Below are 17,817 nucleotides of genomic sequence, written 5' to 3'. Positions count from 1 at the left end.
AGTGAATGAGGGACAGATGGAGAAAGAAAGGCTTCTGGGACTCTCTGAAATAGCCTGGCTTGTGAGTTTCTGCTGGGCCCCCTCAACATCCAACCTTCGGCCCTGGGTTTAAGACTACTACAGGACAACAGAGTCCTGCCCCAGACAATACCTGCTTCATCTTGGCTAGCTCCCGCCTTGTGTGCTCATCATTCCGAAGATCCTTCTTGTTCCCAACCAGGATGATGGGCACGTTGGGACAGAAGTGCTTGACTTCCGGGGTCCATTTTTCTGGGATGTTTTCTGAAAGAAACAAAATTTGGATATACAATTCTATCTTGAACAATGTCCAAGAGCCCTAGTTAAATTGCAAGGAAACTACTTAAAAAAGTATGCTCAACATTTAATGGAGTCTCACTAGTTTCAAAAGCACAGAAAAAGGCAAAATCTAACCCCCTTCCATTAAGCACAGAATCACCAGCTTTTCCTCAGTCCCCACTAAGGAACTCCATTCCTGTAGAAGTGGGGCCCAGTTAAAGCCTCTGGAGGAGCAAAGAATCCAGGACACAAGGTGGCTCCACGATGATACAACCTGACCCAAGGAGGGAAGCTATCCATGGACCATTTCGTCACTGCTGGCTAGTAATTCTGACTACATCTTACAGAAAGGGTCTCCATTCAAGGGCTGCAGCTGGCCCAGGGTCCCCATGTTCTCTTGATACCTTCCTTTTGGACCTTCAGCATGATCCCCATCGTGTAGGTTATTGGTATTTCTTTTTTTTTTTTTTTTTAAAGATTTTATTTATTTATTTGACAGAGAAAGACACAGCGAGAGAGGGAACACAAACGGGGAGTGGGAGAGGGAGAAGCAGACTCCCCGCCGAGCAGGGAGCCCGATGCGGGACTCAATCCTGGGACTCCAGGATCATGACCTGAGCCGAAGGCAGTCGCTTAACCAACTGAGCCACCCAGGCGCCCCTCTTTTTTTTTTTTTAAAGATTTTATTTATTTATTTGACAGAGAGAGAGCACAAGTAGGCATAGTGACAGGCAGATGGAGAGGGAGAAACAGGCTCTCCGCTGAGCAGGGAGCCGGATGTGGGGCTCGATCCCAAGACCCCAGGACCATGACCCGAGCCGAAAGCAGCCGCTTAACGGACTGAGCCACCCAGGTGCCCCGGTTATTGGTATTTCAAATGGCTCAAGAATGACTTATGAAAATGAGTGATAACCAGCTTCTTGCCAATACTGTACTAATTTACAAAGGTTGGACGTACATCATGGTGTGTAAGTGGCCCGGGTTCAACCTCCCACAACCATGGCCTTGGGCATCTCAGAGTCAGGCATGATTTTATAAAATGGGGATAACAGTATTACCTATCTCACATAGGGTTATTCAGAGTCACCGCATACAAAGTACTTATTGACAATCATTTAAATGGTCTGCTTGTGCATGAGTGGATATGGCAGCCAAGGCGCAGTGAACAGCAGCTACTACAGTAGTGGAAGCCGAGCATCTCTGGGCATGAACGGAATGGGAGGGATGTCTAGCATGTCCAGTATGAGTGGTGGATGGGGAATGTAACTGATCCTGATCACTGACTCTTGGTCACCGTTTTTTTTTAAAAGTTTAACAGTTTTGCAATACAAGCTTGTGATTGATGCTTACTCTAAGTGGAAATCAGGATTGTTTTAAAGACTTAAGGTTCAGTATTTTTGAACACAAACATTCATCTAGGATGTAACAACGGAGTAAACTATAACTGTTAGACAATTTTCAGCTTTTCTCTAGTTCTATTGTAGGATGTACTTAAGCAGCAAGTGTATTTAGGTTAAAGCAGTTGAATTATGTTAAATGTTGCTCTTCTACCACATTACATTGAACACTGTTGGGATGCATGTTGAAAGACATGCTTTTTTGTAAAACTCAATATAGGAGCTGTGTCTACAATTAAAAGTGAACACATTTGGCATGTTTGTTAATTCTAGTTTCATTTAATAACCTCTAAGGCACGTAAGTTGAAGCCTTTTTTTTTTTTTTTTTTTTTTAAGTTAATGGGGGACTTTGAGACGCAACACCATACGTTAGGATTTTGGTCTTGGTGTTTGTATGAAATTCTGAGGCCTTGATTTAAACCTTTCCTTGTATCGTGATTTCCTTTTAGGTGTATTGTGCTAAGTGAAACTTGTCAAATAAATCTTCCTTTTAAAAACAGAACAAAAATAAATAAATAAAATAAATGGTCTGCTTGTAATCTGAGGCTATATTTTGTAAATAAGTTGTTCAGGGGCGCCTTGGGTGGCTCAGTCGGTTAAGCGTCTGCCTTCAACTCGGGTCATGATCCCAGGGTCCTGGGATGGAGCCCCATGTCGGGCTCTCTGCTCAGTGGGAGCCTGCTTCTCTCTCTCCCTGCCGCTCTGCATGTTTGTGCACGCTCTCTCTCTAACAAATAAATAAATAAAATCTTTTTTTTTTTTTTAAAGATTTTTATTTATTTATTTATTTATTTGAGAGAGAGCACATGAGAGGGGGGAGGGTCGGGAGGGTCAGAGGGAGAAGCAGACTCTCTGCCGAGCAGGGAGCCCGATGCGGGACTCGATCCAGGGACTCCAGGATCATGACCTGAGCCAAAGGCAGTCGCTTAACCAACTGAGCCACCCAGGTGCCCAATAAATAAAATCTTAAAAAAAAAAAGTAAACTTCATTCTCTGACTTCAAGACAAATTACCAAAAGGCAAGAGTTATTTAGAATATGGAAGATGCTCTGTCTTCTGGCTGAAAGACCGTATCAGATAAAGAAGCTATATGAGTAAGGTCAGGAAACTTACATAATTTGATGCTCTACTCTTCGGCACACAAGATGGACACTTGACTGTGCTTTGCTACAGCAACAATAGAGTCAATTTTATCACTAATGTCACAACTTAAAACTCAAAAGTTTTATTCTGAAACAAAGAGGTTCCCAAAGAAGTGCAGTGTTCCAGTCCTCAGAACAATGCAGAGTAATACAGAGAAAAGGGCCAACCCATCTAACGACCACGCCAAACAGCCTCAGCCTGAACCTTGCTCTCACCTCTGCACCTGCGGTCACTTTTCAGTTCAGCTGTGACAGTGATCACTTTAAAAGGTAAGTGAGACATCACTCCCTTGTTCAGTCCTTCTCACAATCCAGTTCCCAACTCACTCATGATGAAAAGTCCACACCATTGGGCGCCTGGGTGGCTCAGTTGGTTAAGCGACTGCCTTCGGCTCAGGTCATGATCCTGGAGTCCCGGGATCCAGTCCCGCATCGGGCTCCCTGCTCGGCAGGGAGCCTGCTTCTGCCTCTGACCCTCCCCCCTCTCATGTGCGCTCTCTCTCTTTCATTCTCTCTGTCTCAAATAAATAAAAAAAATCTTAAAAAAAAAGGAATCCCCATTACAGAAAAGACAACCCTTTAAAAAAAAAAAAAAAAGTCCACACCATTAACCACCTGGCTTTGCAACCCTCATTCCCACTTCCTCTGCTGCACTGGATTCCTTCCTTCCTCTTCCTGCCTTGGTGACTTTGCATCTGCTGTTCCCCCTACCTAGAAGGTTCTTTTTTTTTTTTTTTTTTTAAGATTTTATTTATTTATTTGACAGAGAGAGACACAGCGAGAGAAGGAACACAATCAGGGGGAGCGGGAGAGGGAGAAGCAGGCTTCCCGCAGAGCAGGGAGCCCGATGCGGGGCTCGATCCCAGGACCCTGGAATCATGACCTGAGCCGAAGGCAGACGCTTAACGACTGAGCCACCCAGGTGCCCCTAGAAGGTTCTTTTATTAGATATCTGTATTTGCTTCCCTCAGATCCTTTAGGTCTCTCCCAGAAGTCACCTTTTCAGTACGGTTGCTGACCATCTTATGGTCATCCTCTAAAACAGAGTACTACCATGGCCCATTCCACACCCACCTCTAAGAATGCTATTTGTAAAATTTCTTGCTATCAGATTTTTTTTTTTTTTTGGATTTACTGTTGTTTTTGCTCTTCTGTCTCCCTTAATCTAGAAATTTCTTCCATAAATAGGTGCTCAGTAATTATTTGCTGAATGTATGAAATTATTACTCCAATAGTCTCCCCACCCCCTGGAAATTCAGGACACATAAATTAAAATGAATTACCTCTGTCTTGACTTCTCTTTTCATGAATAACTTTAAAACTTAATTTTTTTCTTTTCTGCGCCCCCCCCCCCGCTTTTTTTAAAGTAGGCTCCATGCCCAACATGAGGCTTGAACTCACAGCCCTGAGGCAAGAGTCTCATGCTTTACTGACTGAGCCAACCAGGCGCCCCTAAAACTTTATGTAATCCAGTGATGGCAATCACCTATAGTATTATCTCCCACCCCCGAAATAATCTGATAACATTGAGGCTTATCACTCTGTGTGGATTTACAGTGGAGTTGTATGAGGGCCTTTGGGAATTCCAGAAAGCTAGAGAGTAGAAATCCTTATCATCTAGATCAGGGTCAGCAAATAAAATCTTGTCTGGAGTCTACTTTAAAAAAATACTTATAAAAATAAGGGGCACGTGGGTGGCTCAGTCAGTTAAACATCTGCCTTTGGCTCAGGTCATGAACCCAGGGTGCTGGGATCGAGCCCCACATGGGGCTCCTTGCTCAGCGGGGAGCCTGCTTCTTCCTCTCCCTCTACTGCTCCCCCTGCTTGAGTGAGCACACGTGCCCTTGCTCTCTCAAAAATAGCATCTTTGGGGAGCCTGAGTGGCTTAGGCAGTTAAGCATCCGACTCTTGGTTTCAGCTCAGGTCATGGTCTCACAGTGGTGGGATTGAGCCCTGTGTCTGGCTCAGTGCTGAGTAGAGTCTGCTTCAGATTTTCGTTCCCTCCCCCTCTGCTCCCCCCACCCCTGCTCGCTCACACTCTTTCTCTCTCTAAAATAAATAAAATCTTTTTTTTTCTTAAAATAAGTTTTACTGGAACATAGCCAAGCTCATTCATTATATATATTCTGCGGCTGCTTTTGTGATACAACAGTGAAATTGAGTAGTTGTGGCGAAGTTCAGTACAACATATGGCCAACAAAGCCTAAAATATTTACTATTTGGTCTTTTAGAAGTTTGCTACCCCAGGTCTCAACTAGAATATAGACTCTAGAACAACTGCCAGTCCAGACAGCAGACGCTCAGAAAGTAAAATTATCATAGGGTTGGCTGGCAGCAGGGCTGAAACTTTCACACCAACATTCTGATTCCTGATCAAACTTGTTATCCTATACCTACATACAGGGCCACAGTCTAATAACATCCAATCACATAAAACAAAGTTTAACATTAGGTTGACATTAGCTTTTCATTTTCTTGATCCATACTTTTTGAGTTCCCATAACACATTTTACTTGGGCAAACTACTGGTGAGATTCTCCCCATATCCAAGCCAAGACAACAGAACTTTTAAAAGGACTTTGGCAAAACCAAGCTAGTTAAGTCAGCTCAGCAAAAGGGGTCCACCTATCAACCACACTCCTGCAGTGACCTCCAGGGAAGGCAGAGCATCCTCCAACATCAGACCCTCTCCCCAGGTGTATTTGTATTTCAGAGATCTCTCCTTTGCCTCTTTACTTTCTACCTCTACTCTCCTCCCCAGGGCCTGCCCTTTGGGAGAAGGGCCAGCAAAAAACAAGTCATGGCTAGTAAAGAGAAGTCAAAAGCTAAAGAGGGGCACCTGGGTGGCTCAGTCAGCTAAGCACCTGAATCTTTATCAGCTCAGGTCTTGATCTCAGGGTTCAAGCCCCACACTGGGCTCCACGCTGGGGGTGGAGCCTACTTTAAAAAAGCTGGCGGGAGGCGGGGGGTGCTAAAGACCTCCTTTGAGACTAGGAGACATGGAGAAAAGTAACTTTTTGCTCTGAAGTGTTTTTGTCCCTAAAGGATTATACCTTGGATGATGAGATATAGGGCACGCATTCCTCCTCATTCCCACAGGACTTAGACAAATCCATGATGTGTGTGTGAAGGGAGGGTCTCGCACGGCTCTATTTTTTCTATGCCCCATCTTCTCGGGCCTTCCAACAGACTCCCAAAGATAGCCAGGTTCGTTTGAGAAACCAAAACTGAAACAACTGTTGAAAATGACTGAAGTGAACCAATGGCAGAGAGTACCTGCTCTATCTGTCTCAGTCTTGGGAGACACTGCACAGAGGCTCAGTCTCAGCTTGATGCCTTGGGATGCATAACCCTGATTCAAAGGGCTCAAAATCTTGGAGTGCCCAAGTACTGTCATTAAAATGAGTATAACCATGACCAAAAAAAAAAAAAAGGTCACATAACCCTAACTGGCCAGCGCAAGCCCACATCACCAGCAGGCCCTCCAAGGTTGTTTGTGTTAATGATGACAATGTTCTTGGCCCAACTGCTACCCTGTAAAGACAGAGCACTACATCACCAAGAGAAACATTTTATCCTCTTAGGTACAAACCGAAAGTAAGTTCTGTTTCAGACCTTGGTGCCTTGCTTCGCAGAGTATGAGGTCAGTGTTATTCGGTCTTTTTCTGAAGGAAGGTGGCTTCTGAGACATGTGACCAACTGAGCTGGTGAAATGGTCAAGTTCAAGTCTCTCTTTATTAGCTAAGATACTTTAGAAAACGGCTAAAATGGGGCTTTAAAAGTACTACCAGGAGGGGTGCTGGGTGACTCAGTTGGCTAAGCATCCAACTATTGATCTCGGGGGAGTCTGCTTCTCTCCCTCTCCCTCTGACCCTCCCCAAGCACTCTCTCTTTCAGATAAATAAATAAACCTTTAAACAAACAAATACACTACCAGGAAACAGCAAATCACCAGTTTAGATATTGGGAAGCAACAGGTTCAAAACGAAGTATTGAAAAAAGGTGTGAGCACCTAAAAAAGCCTTCCTCAAATTTTAGTAGAAAAGATGGCTTTGTATTTGGAACACACCTACTTTACAAGGTAGACACATAGGAGACCTAGGCTGAAAAGTGAGCCAGGGCCCAGGCTTTCGAGTCCCAAGGCTCTAGGACTCTGGTCACTGATGATTCCTTCTATGAAGTTCATGTTTGCTTTTCAATGACTTGATGCACAGAAATGACCTGAGAAACCAGGTGTCAGCCAGGCACACAGACAGTGACAAACATCAGGCTGCAGAGTTACCCACCTAAACTATCAGGGCTGTCAATGGAGAAACACATCAGTATAACATCAGTGTCCGGATAGGAGAGAGGCCTCAAGCGATCATAATCTTCCTGCCCAGCTGTATCCCACAAAGCCAACTCTACCTGTGATAGGAAAAATAAACACAATGCAAGGTTAATCCTCCCCACTTTCAGACGAAGTGGTACTCACCAAAGTACATTCAAATGGCAAACTGTCCAAAACAGTAAAACAAGCCTGAGCTGGACGGTGTGTTTAAATTGTTTTGGGTTGAAATTTCTCAAAATACTAGAGTACATAAAGTATATAATAAAGTACATAATTAGTACATAATTTAAAATATCAAAAATAACTTTATAGTTTGTAAAAAGCATAGTATTTAATTATAAACAACATTCTACATAGAAAGGCAGATGAACAAGGAAAATCAAACTATAAAGAACATTCTATCAGGTGTACAAAGCAAGACAAGGAAACATCAGACCTGAGTAACTTTTCCCAATACATTCTAACTCAATTGTTGCCCTTTTTTGGTCTCATCATTCTGCTCAATGTGCAAACATGGAGACAAGACTGTATTTGAGGGGCACTTGGGTGGCTTAGTCGGTTAAGCATCTGCCTTCTGCTCAGGTTGTGATCCCAGGGTCCTGGGATCGAGCCCCACGTCGGGCTCCCTGCTCAGTGGGGAGTCTACTTCTCCCTCTCCCTCTGTTCCTCCCCGCACTCACGCTTACTCTTTCTCTCAAATAAGTAAATAAAACCTTAAAAAAAAAAAAAAAAAAAAGACTACATTTGAGTAGGTGGGTAAGAAAAGACACCATGCTGGACGTTAGGCAAGGTCTCAGTGGACAAGAAAGGTCTCTGGACCTGCCTTTTCTGCTCAAAAAATACCTGAATGAAAGCATCACTAAGAGAGCAGGGTACTCCTTTCACACCTGGAACCTGCTCACCTTCCTGTGGTAGGAGGGCAAACTGATTGATGCCTGGGCTCTGGACACAGGTCCCCTTCCATGTTGTCTGGCACTGCAGCCAGCCCTGTGATATCTCACAACCAGAGTGGGATTTTAATACTTCTGCTCAGGGAGGCTTTGGAGCCAAAAGCTCTCCTTCTAGTACTTGGAATACCCTTTTTTCCTAGAGCCTTCACAGCACATATTTCAAAGTTTCTAAATATCATTCTTTCCTTAAAGTTGATGGCTAATTATCTCTTCCACCCTCAACCTCTGCCCTAGCATGCATCGCTCACAACCTCCACTAGACCCACTGCACTTCTGTCATGCACACACACTACTGGTTTGGTATGTGTATTTCTTTCTTTCTTTTTTTTTTTGGTATGTGTATTTCTAATACATTGATACCCAAGCCTCACAACAGAATGAACCTTAGAATGGTACAGCTCATTCACTCTCTGCCTAATTGCACTACCTTGGCCCCTCCAAGCCTCATGTGTGCTCAGTCAGACACATCCAACCCTATCTCCTGATAAATGCTTTGGATGTTGGCCCTATCTCTTGTCAGAATGGGCTTTTCCATCTTTGGTAGGTCTGTTCCTGGGACCACAATCACCTAGAATCTTGGATGGTTTCCTAGACTATTACTGTATACTCTTAAATGAACATTCCTAGCACCCTCTCTCAACTTGTAGGCTACTGAGTTGCTAAGAAGCACTTTTATTTCAGGGACCCTAGAAATCTGAATAGCTAGCTTAATGTGCTTTCCATACCCGGTGCCACAAACTGAAGCTAGGTAGCACCGGGACAGAAAGGGGTAATAGGTAAAGCAGGAAAATGAGAAGGGAGAAAGGGCATGGAATTATGGGGGCCAATATATTAGGTGCTAGCAGCATGAGACATGTGAATGAATGCCCAAGAGGACTGAATATATTGGAGAAGAGCCCCTTGTTCTAGTTTCTTTTCAACTGACCCATTTGCAGTGGGAATTTCATGCCTCTCCAAAAGTTGTACAGGGGCTGGGTAAGACATTATTTGACACAAAAGGGAACAGAAGGGGGCGCCCGGGTGGCTCAGTCGTTAAGCGTCTGCCTTTGGCTCAGGTCATGGTCCCAGGGTCCTGGGATCAAGCCCCACATCGGGCTCCCCGCTCAGCAGGAAGCCTGCTTCTCCCTCTCCCACTCCCCCTGCTTGTGCTCCCTGTGTCTCTCTCTGTCAAATAAATAAAATCTTAAAAAAAAAAGGGGGGGGGAACAGAAAATTAAAAAAATATATATATAAACTCTAATTCCAGGAGAGTCTTGCTCTGGTCTTGCCAGTGGACTTTCAGGACAGACACGAAGAAACACTGTCCTTGTTGCCAGTAACAGGTAATTGAAGCAATGGTGGCAGCCTATTTATATTAAAGTAAAACACTATAAAAAAAAATTAAATATGAGAATATTATTTAAATGTCACATTGCTGGTGGTGTACATCAGTATACCCCTTTGAGACCCATAAAATGACCTCTTGACCTAGTAATCTCATACTTCAGCACTGAATGATATATGACAGAACTGGGGAAGTCCATCCATACGAAGAGATTCATTTTAGCGTTATCCATCTGGCAACAAACTAAATTTCAAATATAAAGCTGTAAAGAGCCTTCCCTATGTAAAATACATAGGGATGTGATTAAAGTCTAGATGACAGCAGTTAAAAATGAACAAAGTTGGGCTATGATGGCAGGAAGAGAATGGATTTCTCAAACATGTTTGTTATTATTATATTGTGTACTGAAGAGACAAAAAGGCCTAATTCTCTACAGGCTCTATGAACATTTTTGCCTAAGATGCAAAATGAAACCAGTTGTTATGAAAAGTGTACTCACCTGCTTTCCATCAACTTCAATATCTGCCACATAGTTCTCAAACACTGTGGGTACATACACCTCTGGGAACTGGTCCTTGCTAAAGACGATGAGCAAACAAGTCTTGCCACAGGCTCCATCACCAACAATCACCAGTTTCTTCCGGATGGCAGCCATGCTAAAACATGAGACAAAGGTGTTATCTAGAACGCACAAGAAGCTATTAATAGCCCCAGGCTATGACACACACTTTTCTGACCATGGGGCACAAACCTCTATTAGCACACCCAAATACAAAATGCTAGTACAACTTTCCACTTGACACCAAAACTCCACAACTAATGGGTTATACTTTTTTTCTTTTTAAGATTTATTTATTTATTTGAGAGACAGACAGACAGACAGACAGACAGACAGAGAGAATGGAGTGAGGGGGAGAGAGAGAGAGAGGGAGAGAGAATCTTTAAGCAGACTCTGTGCTGAGTGTGGAGCCTGACGCCTGGCTCTATGCCAGGACCATGAGATCACGACCTGAGCTGAAACCAAGAATTGATGCTTAACTGACTGCTGCCCAGGCGCCACAAACTGTTATATAATGGTAAAAAGACTGAAAGCTTATCCTCAAGATTAGAACAAGACAAGAATGGCCACTTTTGCCACTTCTATCCAACATGATAATGAAGATTCTAGCCAGAGTAATTAAGCAAGAAAATGAGATAAGACATCCAGACTGAAAAGGAAGAAGTAAAACTATCTTAATTTGTAGATGACATGACCTTATATATATATGGAAAATCCTAAGGAATCCATTAAAAATTATTAGAACAAATTCAGTAAGGTTACAGGATACAAGATGAACATACAAAAATCAAGTACTTCTATAACCTGGTAATGAACAAAGTGAAAATGAAATTAAGACAATTTCATTTACAATACCTTCAAAAAGAATAGGGATAAATTTAACAAAAGTACAAAATATACTCTGAAAACTCCAAAACAGGGGCACCTGGGTGGCTCAGTTGGTTAAGCGGCTACCTTCGGCTTAGGTCATGATCCCAGGGTCTTGGGATCGAGCCCTGCGTCCGGCTCCCTGCTCAGTGGGGAGCCTGCTTCTCCCTCTCCTTCTGCCTGCCTCTCTGCCTACTTGTGCTCTCTGTCAAATAAATAAATAAAATCTTAAAAAAAAAAAATGTGAAAACTCCAGAACATTGTTGAGAGAAAGATCTAAATGAATGAAAAGACTTGGAAGACAATACTGTTAAACGGCAACATCCTCCAAATTATTCTGCAGATTCAAGACAATCCCTATCAAAATACCAGCTGGCTTCTTGAATTGAGAGTCCAGAAATAAGCTCCCACATTTAGGGACAAGTGATTTTCAACAAGGATGCCAAGACAATCTGATGGAAGAAAACGTCTTTTCAACAAATAGTGCTGAGACAACTGAATAGATCCACACGAAAGAATGAAGTTAGAAAGCTACACCTCACATCATATACAAAAATTAACTCAAGATGGATTACAGGCCCAGGGGTACCTGGGTGGCTCATGAATTTTACCACTAGCTACTTCATGTGGGTCCTGGGGTCCTGAGATCAAGCTCTATGTCAGGCTCCATGCTCAGCAAGGACTCTGCTTGAGACTCTCTCCCTCTCTCCCTCTGGCCCACCCCTCCATGCATGCTCATCTGCTCTAATAAATAAATTTTAAAAAAAGAGAATATATTTATCACTAGCAACCAAAGAAAAAATAGGTAATTGGACTTCCATCAAAATTTTTAAAACTTTTGTGCTTTGGGGTGCCTGGGTGGCTCAGTCGTTAAGCATCTGCCTTTGGCTCAGGTCATGACCCCAGGGTCCTGGGATCGAGCCCCGCATCGAGCTCCCTGCTCCGCAGGAAGCCTGCTTTTCCCTCACCCACTCCCCCCTGCTTGTGTTCCCTCTCTCGCTGTGTCTCTGTCAAATAAATAGATAAAATCTAAAAAAAAAAAAAAGAGAGAGAGAGAGAGAGATACCATCAAGAAAATGAGAAGACATGGGGCGCCTGGCTGGCTCAGCATATGAGTTTTGATCTCAGAGTCCTGAGTTCAAGCCAAATGCTGCGTGTGGAGTCTACGTTTTAAAAAAAAGAAAGAAAGAAAATAAGAAGACAACCCACAAATAGGAGCAAATGTTTGCAAATAACATACCTAATAAGGGATGTGTATCTAGAATACATAAGGAACCCCTAGAACTCAACAACAAAAAAGCAGCTTAGGTTGGATGGTCTGGCTCAGGGTCTCTCATGAGATTGCAATAAAGGTATTGATTTGGGGGGTGCCTGGGTGGCTTAGTCGGGTAAACATCTGACTCTTGGTTTCAGCTCAGGTCCTGATCTCAAGGTGGTGAGATCGAGCCCCACATTAGGCTCCACACTCAGTGCAGAATCTGCTTGAGATTCTTTCCCCCTTTCTCCCCCGCCCCTGTTCCTCCCCCTGCGCTCATGCATTCTCTAAAAAATTAAATCTTAAAAAAAAAAAAAAAAAAAATGGGCAAAGGATCTGAATAGATATGACCCAGCAATTCCATTCCTAGACATACATCTGAGAAAAATGAAAACCTATGTTCACACAAATACACAAATGTTCAGCAGCATTAAAATATTCATCACAGTTGGGGAACCTGGGTGGCTCAGTCAGTTAAGTGTCCAAATCTTGGTTTCGGCTCCGGTCATGAGATCGAGCCCCATGTTGGGCTCAGCACTCAGCAAGGAGTCAGCTTGAAGATTCTCTCCCTCCCCCTGCTCCTGCACTCTCTAAATAAATAAAATCTTTTTTTTTTTAAGATTTTATTTGACAGAGAACAAGCAGGCGGAACGGCAGGCAGAGGGAGAGGGAGAAGCAGCCCCCCAGGAGCAGGGAGCCCTCTGTGGGGCTCGATCCCAGGACCCCAGGATCATGACCTGAGCCAAAGGCAGACACTTAACCAACTGAGCCACCCAGGCGCCCAAATAAAATTTTTCCCCCCAAAAAGCGGAAACAAACCAAACATCCAACAACTGATGAATGGATAAAATGTGGTATATACATCTCCACAGAATGGAATCATGTTCAGCAATAAATAGAGGAAAAAGTGCTGATACATACCACAGTGTGAATGAAACTTGAAAACATTACATATGTGAAAGAAGCTTGCCACAAAGAACCACATACTGAGTGTCTCCATTTGAATAAAATTTCCAGGGTAACCTGGTTGGCTCAGTCAGTAGAGCATAGGACTCTTACCTCAGGGTCATGAGTTCAAGCCCCACATTAAAATTAAAAAAACAAAAAACACAATACAGGGTGCCTGGATGGCTCAGTTGTTAAGCGTCTGCCTTCAGCTCAGATCATGATCCCAGGGTCCTGGGATGGAGCCCCATGTCGGGCTCTCTGCTCAGCAAGGAGCCCGCTTCTCCCTCCCCCTGCTGCTCCCCCTGCTTGTGCTGTCAAATAAACAAAATCTTAAAAAAAAAGTGTGTGTACATATATCTATATGTATGTGTGTATGTATATGTGTGTATATATAAAATGTTCAGAACAGGAAAATAGAGAGACAGAAAGTAGGTTGGTGGTTGCCTAAGGAAGTTGGAGGAGGGAGGAAAGAAAATGATTACTAAGGGAACAGTGGGGGTTTCTTTTGGGGATGACAAAACTGAGATGGATGCAGAGCCACAGCTCTATGAATATACTATATAGTATGAATATATGACACTGAATTGTACACTGAAATGGGTAAACTCTAAGGTATATGGAGTGTATTTCAATAAAGCTGTTACAAAAAAAAAAAAAAAGAACCTCCAGAATCCTTCCATTTGCCGGAGACTAATTAATGGTCAACCACCCCAATTTTCACCATTCCCTCTTAGAATAGCACTCCAATCTTTAGCTGTGTATTTTGTTGCCTAGTTAAAAGACTACATTTCTTAGCCTCCCTTACATTAGGTATGGCTATGTACAAAGTTCTAGCCCATAAGATGTAATCAGCAATGCTTGTGGGACTTCCAGGAAGTCTTCCTTAAAGTTAAGTCATATGTCCTTCCTCATTCCCTTCCTCCTTCCTGGTGCTTAAACCTGAAGCCAAGGCTGCTTTCTGAACAGTCATCCTGGAATGTGAGGATATGGATGTGTGGATGAAGAACGTAAGTGCCACATTCTGGAGCTGGAGGATTAAAAGGTAGAAAACACCTGGATCTTAGCTGCTCTTGAGAGCCACCATCTCAGCCCCAGACTGCCTACACTTCCACACTCCTTTATGTGAAAAATAAATGCCTTGTTTAAGATGATATTTTTCAGATCTTTGTTACCTGTAGTCAAACTAATCCTCAACAATACATACTCATAAAACCAGACTATCTAAAGGGAATGCTTCCCAAACTGGAGCAGGTATGATAATTCACTGGGGGTACATGAAAGAAACACAAGAAACACGTTTTTTAAGCCTAGAAAACCTAAGGAATTTAGCTTTAAAATTTTAATTGCATAAACTCCTAAGCAGAAGATCCCATAATGGGAAGGGCTCACAATGCTGCCAGCATGCATTTGTGAGTTCTCAGTATGTTTAACATACGGCAGTATGTGCCTCGCTAAGTATATACACAGACTTTATGAAGTTTTAACCAAACCCAAAAGTGATGTAGTGATTTTTAAAGATCTTTTATTTTTTTGCACAAAAGCATTAGATTGAGGATAATACTAATAATGAAAGTACAATAATAAGCATAAACAGGAAATGTGCTTGATATCATTCTTTCAACAGCAGGAGCATGCAGGGGTGCCTGCCTGGCTCAGTCAGTAGTAAGCATGTGACTTTTGATCTCAGGGTTGTGAGTTCAAGCCCCACGTTAGGCTTGGAGCCTACTTTAAAAACAAACAAACAAACAATAGGAGCATGCAATCAAAACAGTATTATATTGAGACCAGCCTTTAAACTATGGCCCAGTACTATGGCCACCCCTTCAGCTCCCTTTTCCTTTTTTGCTTTGGATTCCTAATGGGTATGAGACCGATCTCAAGGTCCTATAGTTGTTTTCACTTGTGTTTTGTCTTCCAACTGGACTGCAAATCACCTAAAATCAAAGAATGTATCTTAAATTTCTTTGCAGCCTTATTCAGTTTGGTACTTTAGTGGGCATGCAGTAAGTATTAAATAAATATAAGAAAACCAAAAACCAAAAAACATTTCTTAAATGAGAAAGGAGACAGTACCTCATTTTCAGAATCCAGGGCACAGACACGAATGGATTTACCTCTTAAAAATTGTTCCTCTAGGTTCAGTCTGACTGCTAACATCTATCTCGATAGGATTTGTAAATCCTTTTGTTTTTCTCATGCTCTCAAATTCACTTCTAGATTTTAATATACTTCACACATCTCTTCAGGCCTAACTTGTACTGGTTTGTGCCCCAAGTCAAACAACCAGGGCCTCACGGGATGCAAACAAAATTCATCAGGAAATCCCTGGTTCAAAAAAAAGGCTGCCAGCTTCGAGTACCTCCTTCCTAGAAGGCACTCAATTCTCAAGAAATAATTTCTCTCAATCTAATGTGGTTAAAGATGTACAAAATGACAATGCCAGGGAGCAACCAAAAAGGCTTTGGAAAATTTTCCTTGGGGAACATTTGGCCCAGGAAAAGTGTAAAACCAATCAGCCTCTACTGGTGAGAAAGACAGAAATTACAAGTGATTATGGGACAAAATGAAAATGAAAGCTAGAATTACAAACTGATTTCTGGGAGTCTGGCCACACAACCAGAGTTGTTGACAAGAAGTGAGAAGTACAAACATCAGGTCGTTTCCTGAAATGACCCAAGAAAATGTTACTCTGGTCTTTTCCTTTAATTTTGCTATAAATCCAGCACCTTTTTCAAGTACATGGCTTGCCACAGCTTGAGAAAGGAAATCACAACGAGCTCTCTCTGCAGTCTCTCTGCCGCACGTGTCATTTTCTAGGCTGAATGCAGTCTCAGAAACAATTCTTAAGAACTTTGAGGAGATATTTGTCCAGTAAAAGTCAGTTATGACATATTTAAGTCACCTGTAACTGTATGCAAAGGACTGTAAATTTCCTTCCTCAGTTCAAAATCTTTTATAAAAGTTACTGTGCCACCCTCACAAAAGTCGAAAGCAAAAAGAAAGGTTGAAAGGAGATCTCCCATGGTGCTGAGAGGGCACAAAAAATACCTGCCACCACAAGATCAGTCTTTCCCCACAATCTCAAAGAATGGTGCGTTCTGGCTGTGGACCAAACTTTGGCAAATTACATTAAGCAGTTACTGTTAACAAAGACAACCAATACTGTAATATATTTCCCACCCACATGCAAATAGAAATGGATGCCCAAGGAAAGCAATAGAGGGGCTACATGCAGTGTCCCATGTAATCCTGTGCTTCATACTCAACAGACAAAAGAGCAGACAGCTCACTGACGGGAGGCGGCACCACAGGCCTCCAGGGCCGCACTCCTCTCCAGGGGATGCAGTATCTCAGTGAGCATCTCTTACGGGGTCTGGCATCAGAGGAAGCACTCAGTAAACAGCAGCTCCTACTACTACGGTCTCTCCCTCCAGCTAGGCCTAACCTCACATCCTCTAGCACCATTCAATTCATACAGTATTGCCACTTGTGGTATCCCACACCTCCTTTCTCTCTCCCTCTATAATGGCTTCCTTCTCTCAGTCTACAATAAAGTGCAGAGTGCTCCTACTTCAAAATAATAAATCTCCCACATTCACGCTTTCTTCTCGTTACTGTTCTCTCTCTGGCCTGTTTCAAAGAAAAGGTATACATTTCTGCTGCTTCATACCCACTGGCTTGCTTAAAATCCCTCCAACCTGCCTTCTGCCCAAACTACCAAAACTTTCTCAGAAATCACCAATGACCTCCCTTCACAAAATACAGTCCACATTCTCCTTGATATTTTTTGTTCTAACTTACCTCCCTAACAAAATACGCTCTGTTGTCTGTCTCATTAGCTATAGCCTCCACACCTAATCACTCCCAGACAGCCTGGGTTTTTCCCTCATCTCCTAATACTCTTACCTATCTCTGGGAATCTCAGTTCTTCAAAAAAACACTTCTATGAATGTCATTCCCAAATCTCTCTCTCTGACCCAGTCCCTGTTCTAAAACTTCTGATACACCTCAATTCTATGCTCTACTTGCATCTCAAATTCAACATCTTCCAGACATCATCCCAATCTCTGTCCAATCTTCTCTTCTCAGTTACCTCAATCTTGGTGATGAAAACAAAATTACACTCCTAAATACAGGTAGAAACCCTGTGGTTGGGGCGCCTGGGTGGCTCAGATGGTTAAGCATCCGACTCTTGATTTAACTTAGGTCATGATCTCAGGGCTGTGAGATGGAGCCCCGAGTCTGGCTCTGCACTGGGCGTGGAGCCTGCTTAAGATTCTTTCCCTCTGCCCTTTCCTCTCTAATAGAAAAGAAAAGAAGAGAAAAGAAAAGAAACCCTGTGGTTACACAATTCTCTTACTTCCTTTGTTTCTCACAGCAAGACTGCTTTCAAGTTCTAGGGAATTCTGCCCCTTCATAGGTCTCCCTTCCACCACTACCACTATCCACTTTGACTTCCCATAATCATTGTTCCATTTCAAGTCCTCAGTCCTCAACACTGCCTACCTGGAAAAAAGCAAAAATGCAACTGGTCTCACCTCCCTTCTGTCCTGCTTGCTGCAGGCAAATTCTCCATTGCTACACCTGGGCTTTAGCCCATAAGGCCTTTCCTCAAAGGCTTTCAGAAGGTCCTCAATGCCAAAATCAGGTCAAAACTTCTCAGCCTTAACATTAGGGTCCGGGGCACCTGGGTGGCTCCGTCGTTAAGCGTCTGCCTTCGGCTCAGGTCATGATCCCAGGGTCCTGGG

The 17,817-nt window shown here is 43.0% G+C and overlaps 1 protein-coding gene across 1 annotated transcript in view; it reads right to left on the bottom strand.

Moving 5' to 3' along the window:
* RHOA (ras homolog family member A) overlaps positions 1-17,817 on the bottom strand; it is a 62,245-nt gene that overhangs the window by 1,981 nt on the left and 42,447 nt on the right. The window contains exons 3-5 of the mRNA XM_021686899.2: positions 9,940-10,096; positions 7,123-7,243; positions 152-282 (exon numbers count right to left, since the gene is read on the bottom strand). Coding sequence (XP_021542574.1) covers positions 152-282; positions 7,123-7,243; positions 9,940-10,095 — 408 coding nt within the window. The 5' untranslated portion in view covers position 10,096. The remainder of the gene's footprint in view (positions 1-151; positions 283-7,122; positions 7,244-9,939; positions 10,097-17,817) is intronic.

This window comes from Neomonachus schauinslandi, chromosome 1 (genome assembly GCF_002201575.2).
Source record: "Neomonachus schauinslandi chromosome 1, ASM220157v2, whole genome shotgun sequence".
NCBI lineage: Eukaryota > Metazoa > Chordata > Mammalia > Carnivora > Phocidae > Neomonachus > Neomonachus schauinslandi.
Note: the sequence above shows the minus strand (reverse complement) of the source record. Positions and strands in the feature narration are given on the sequence as shown.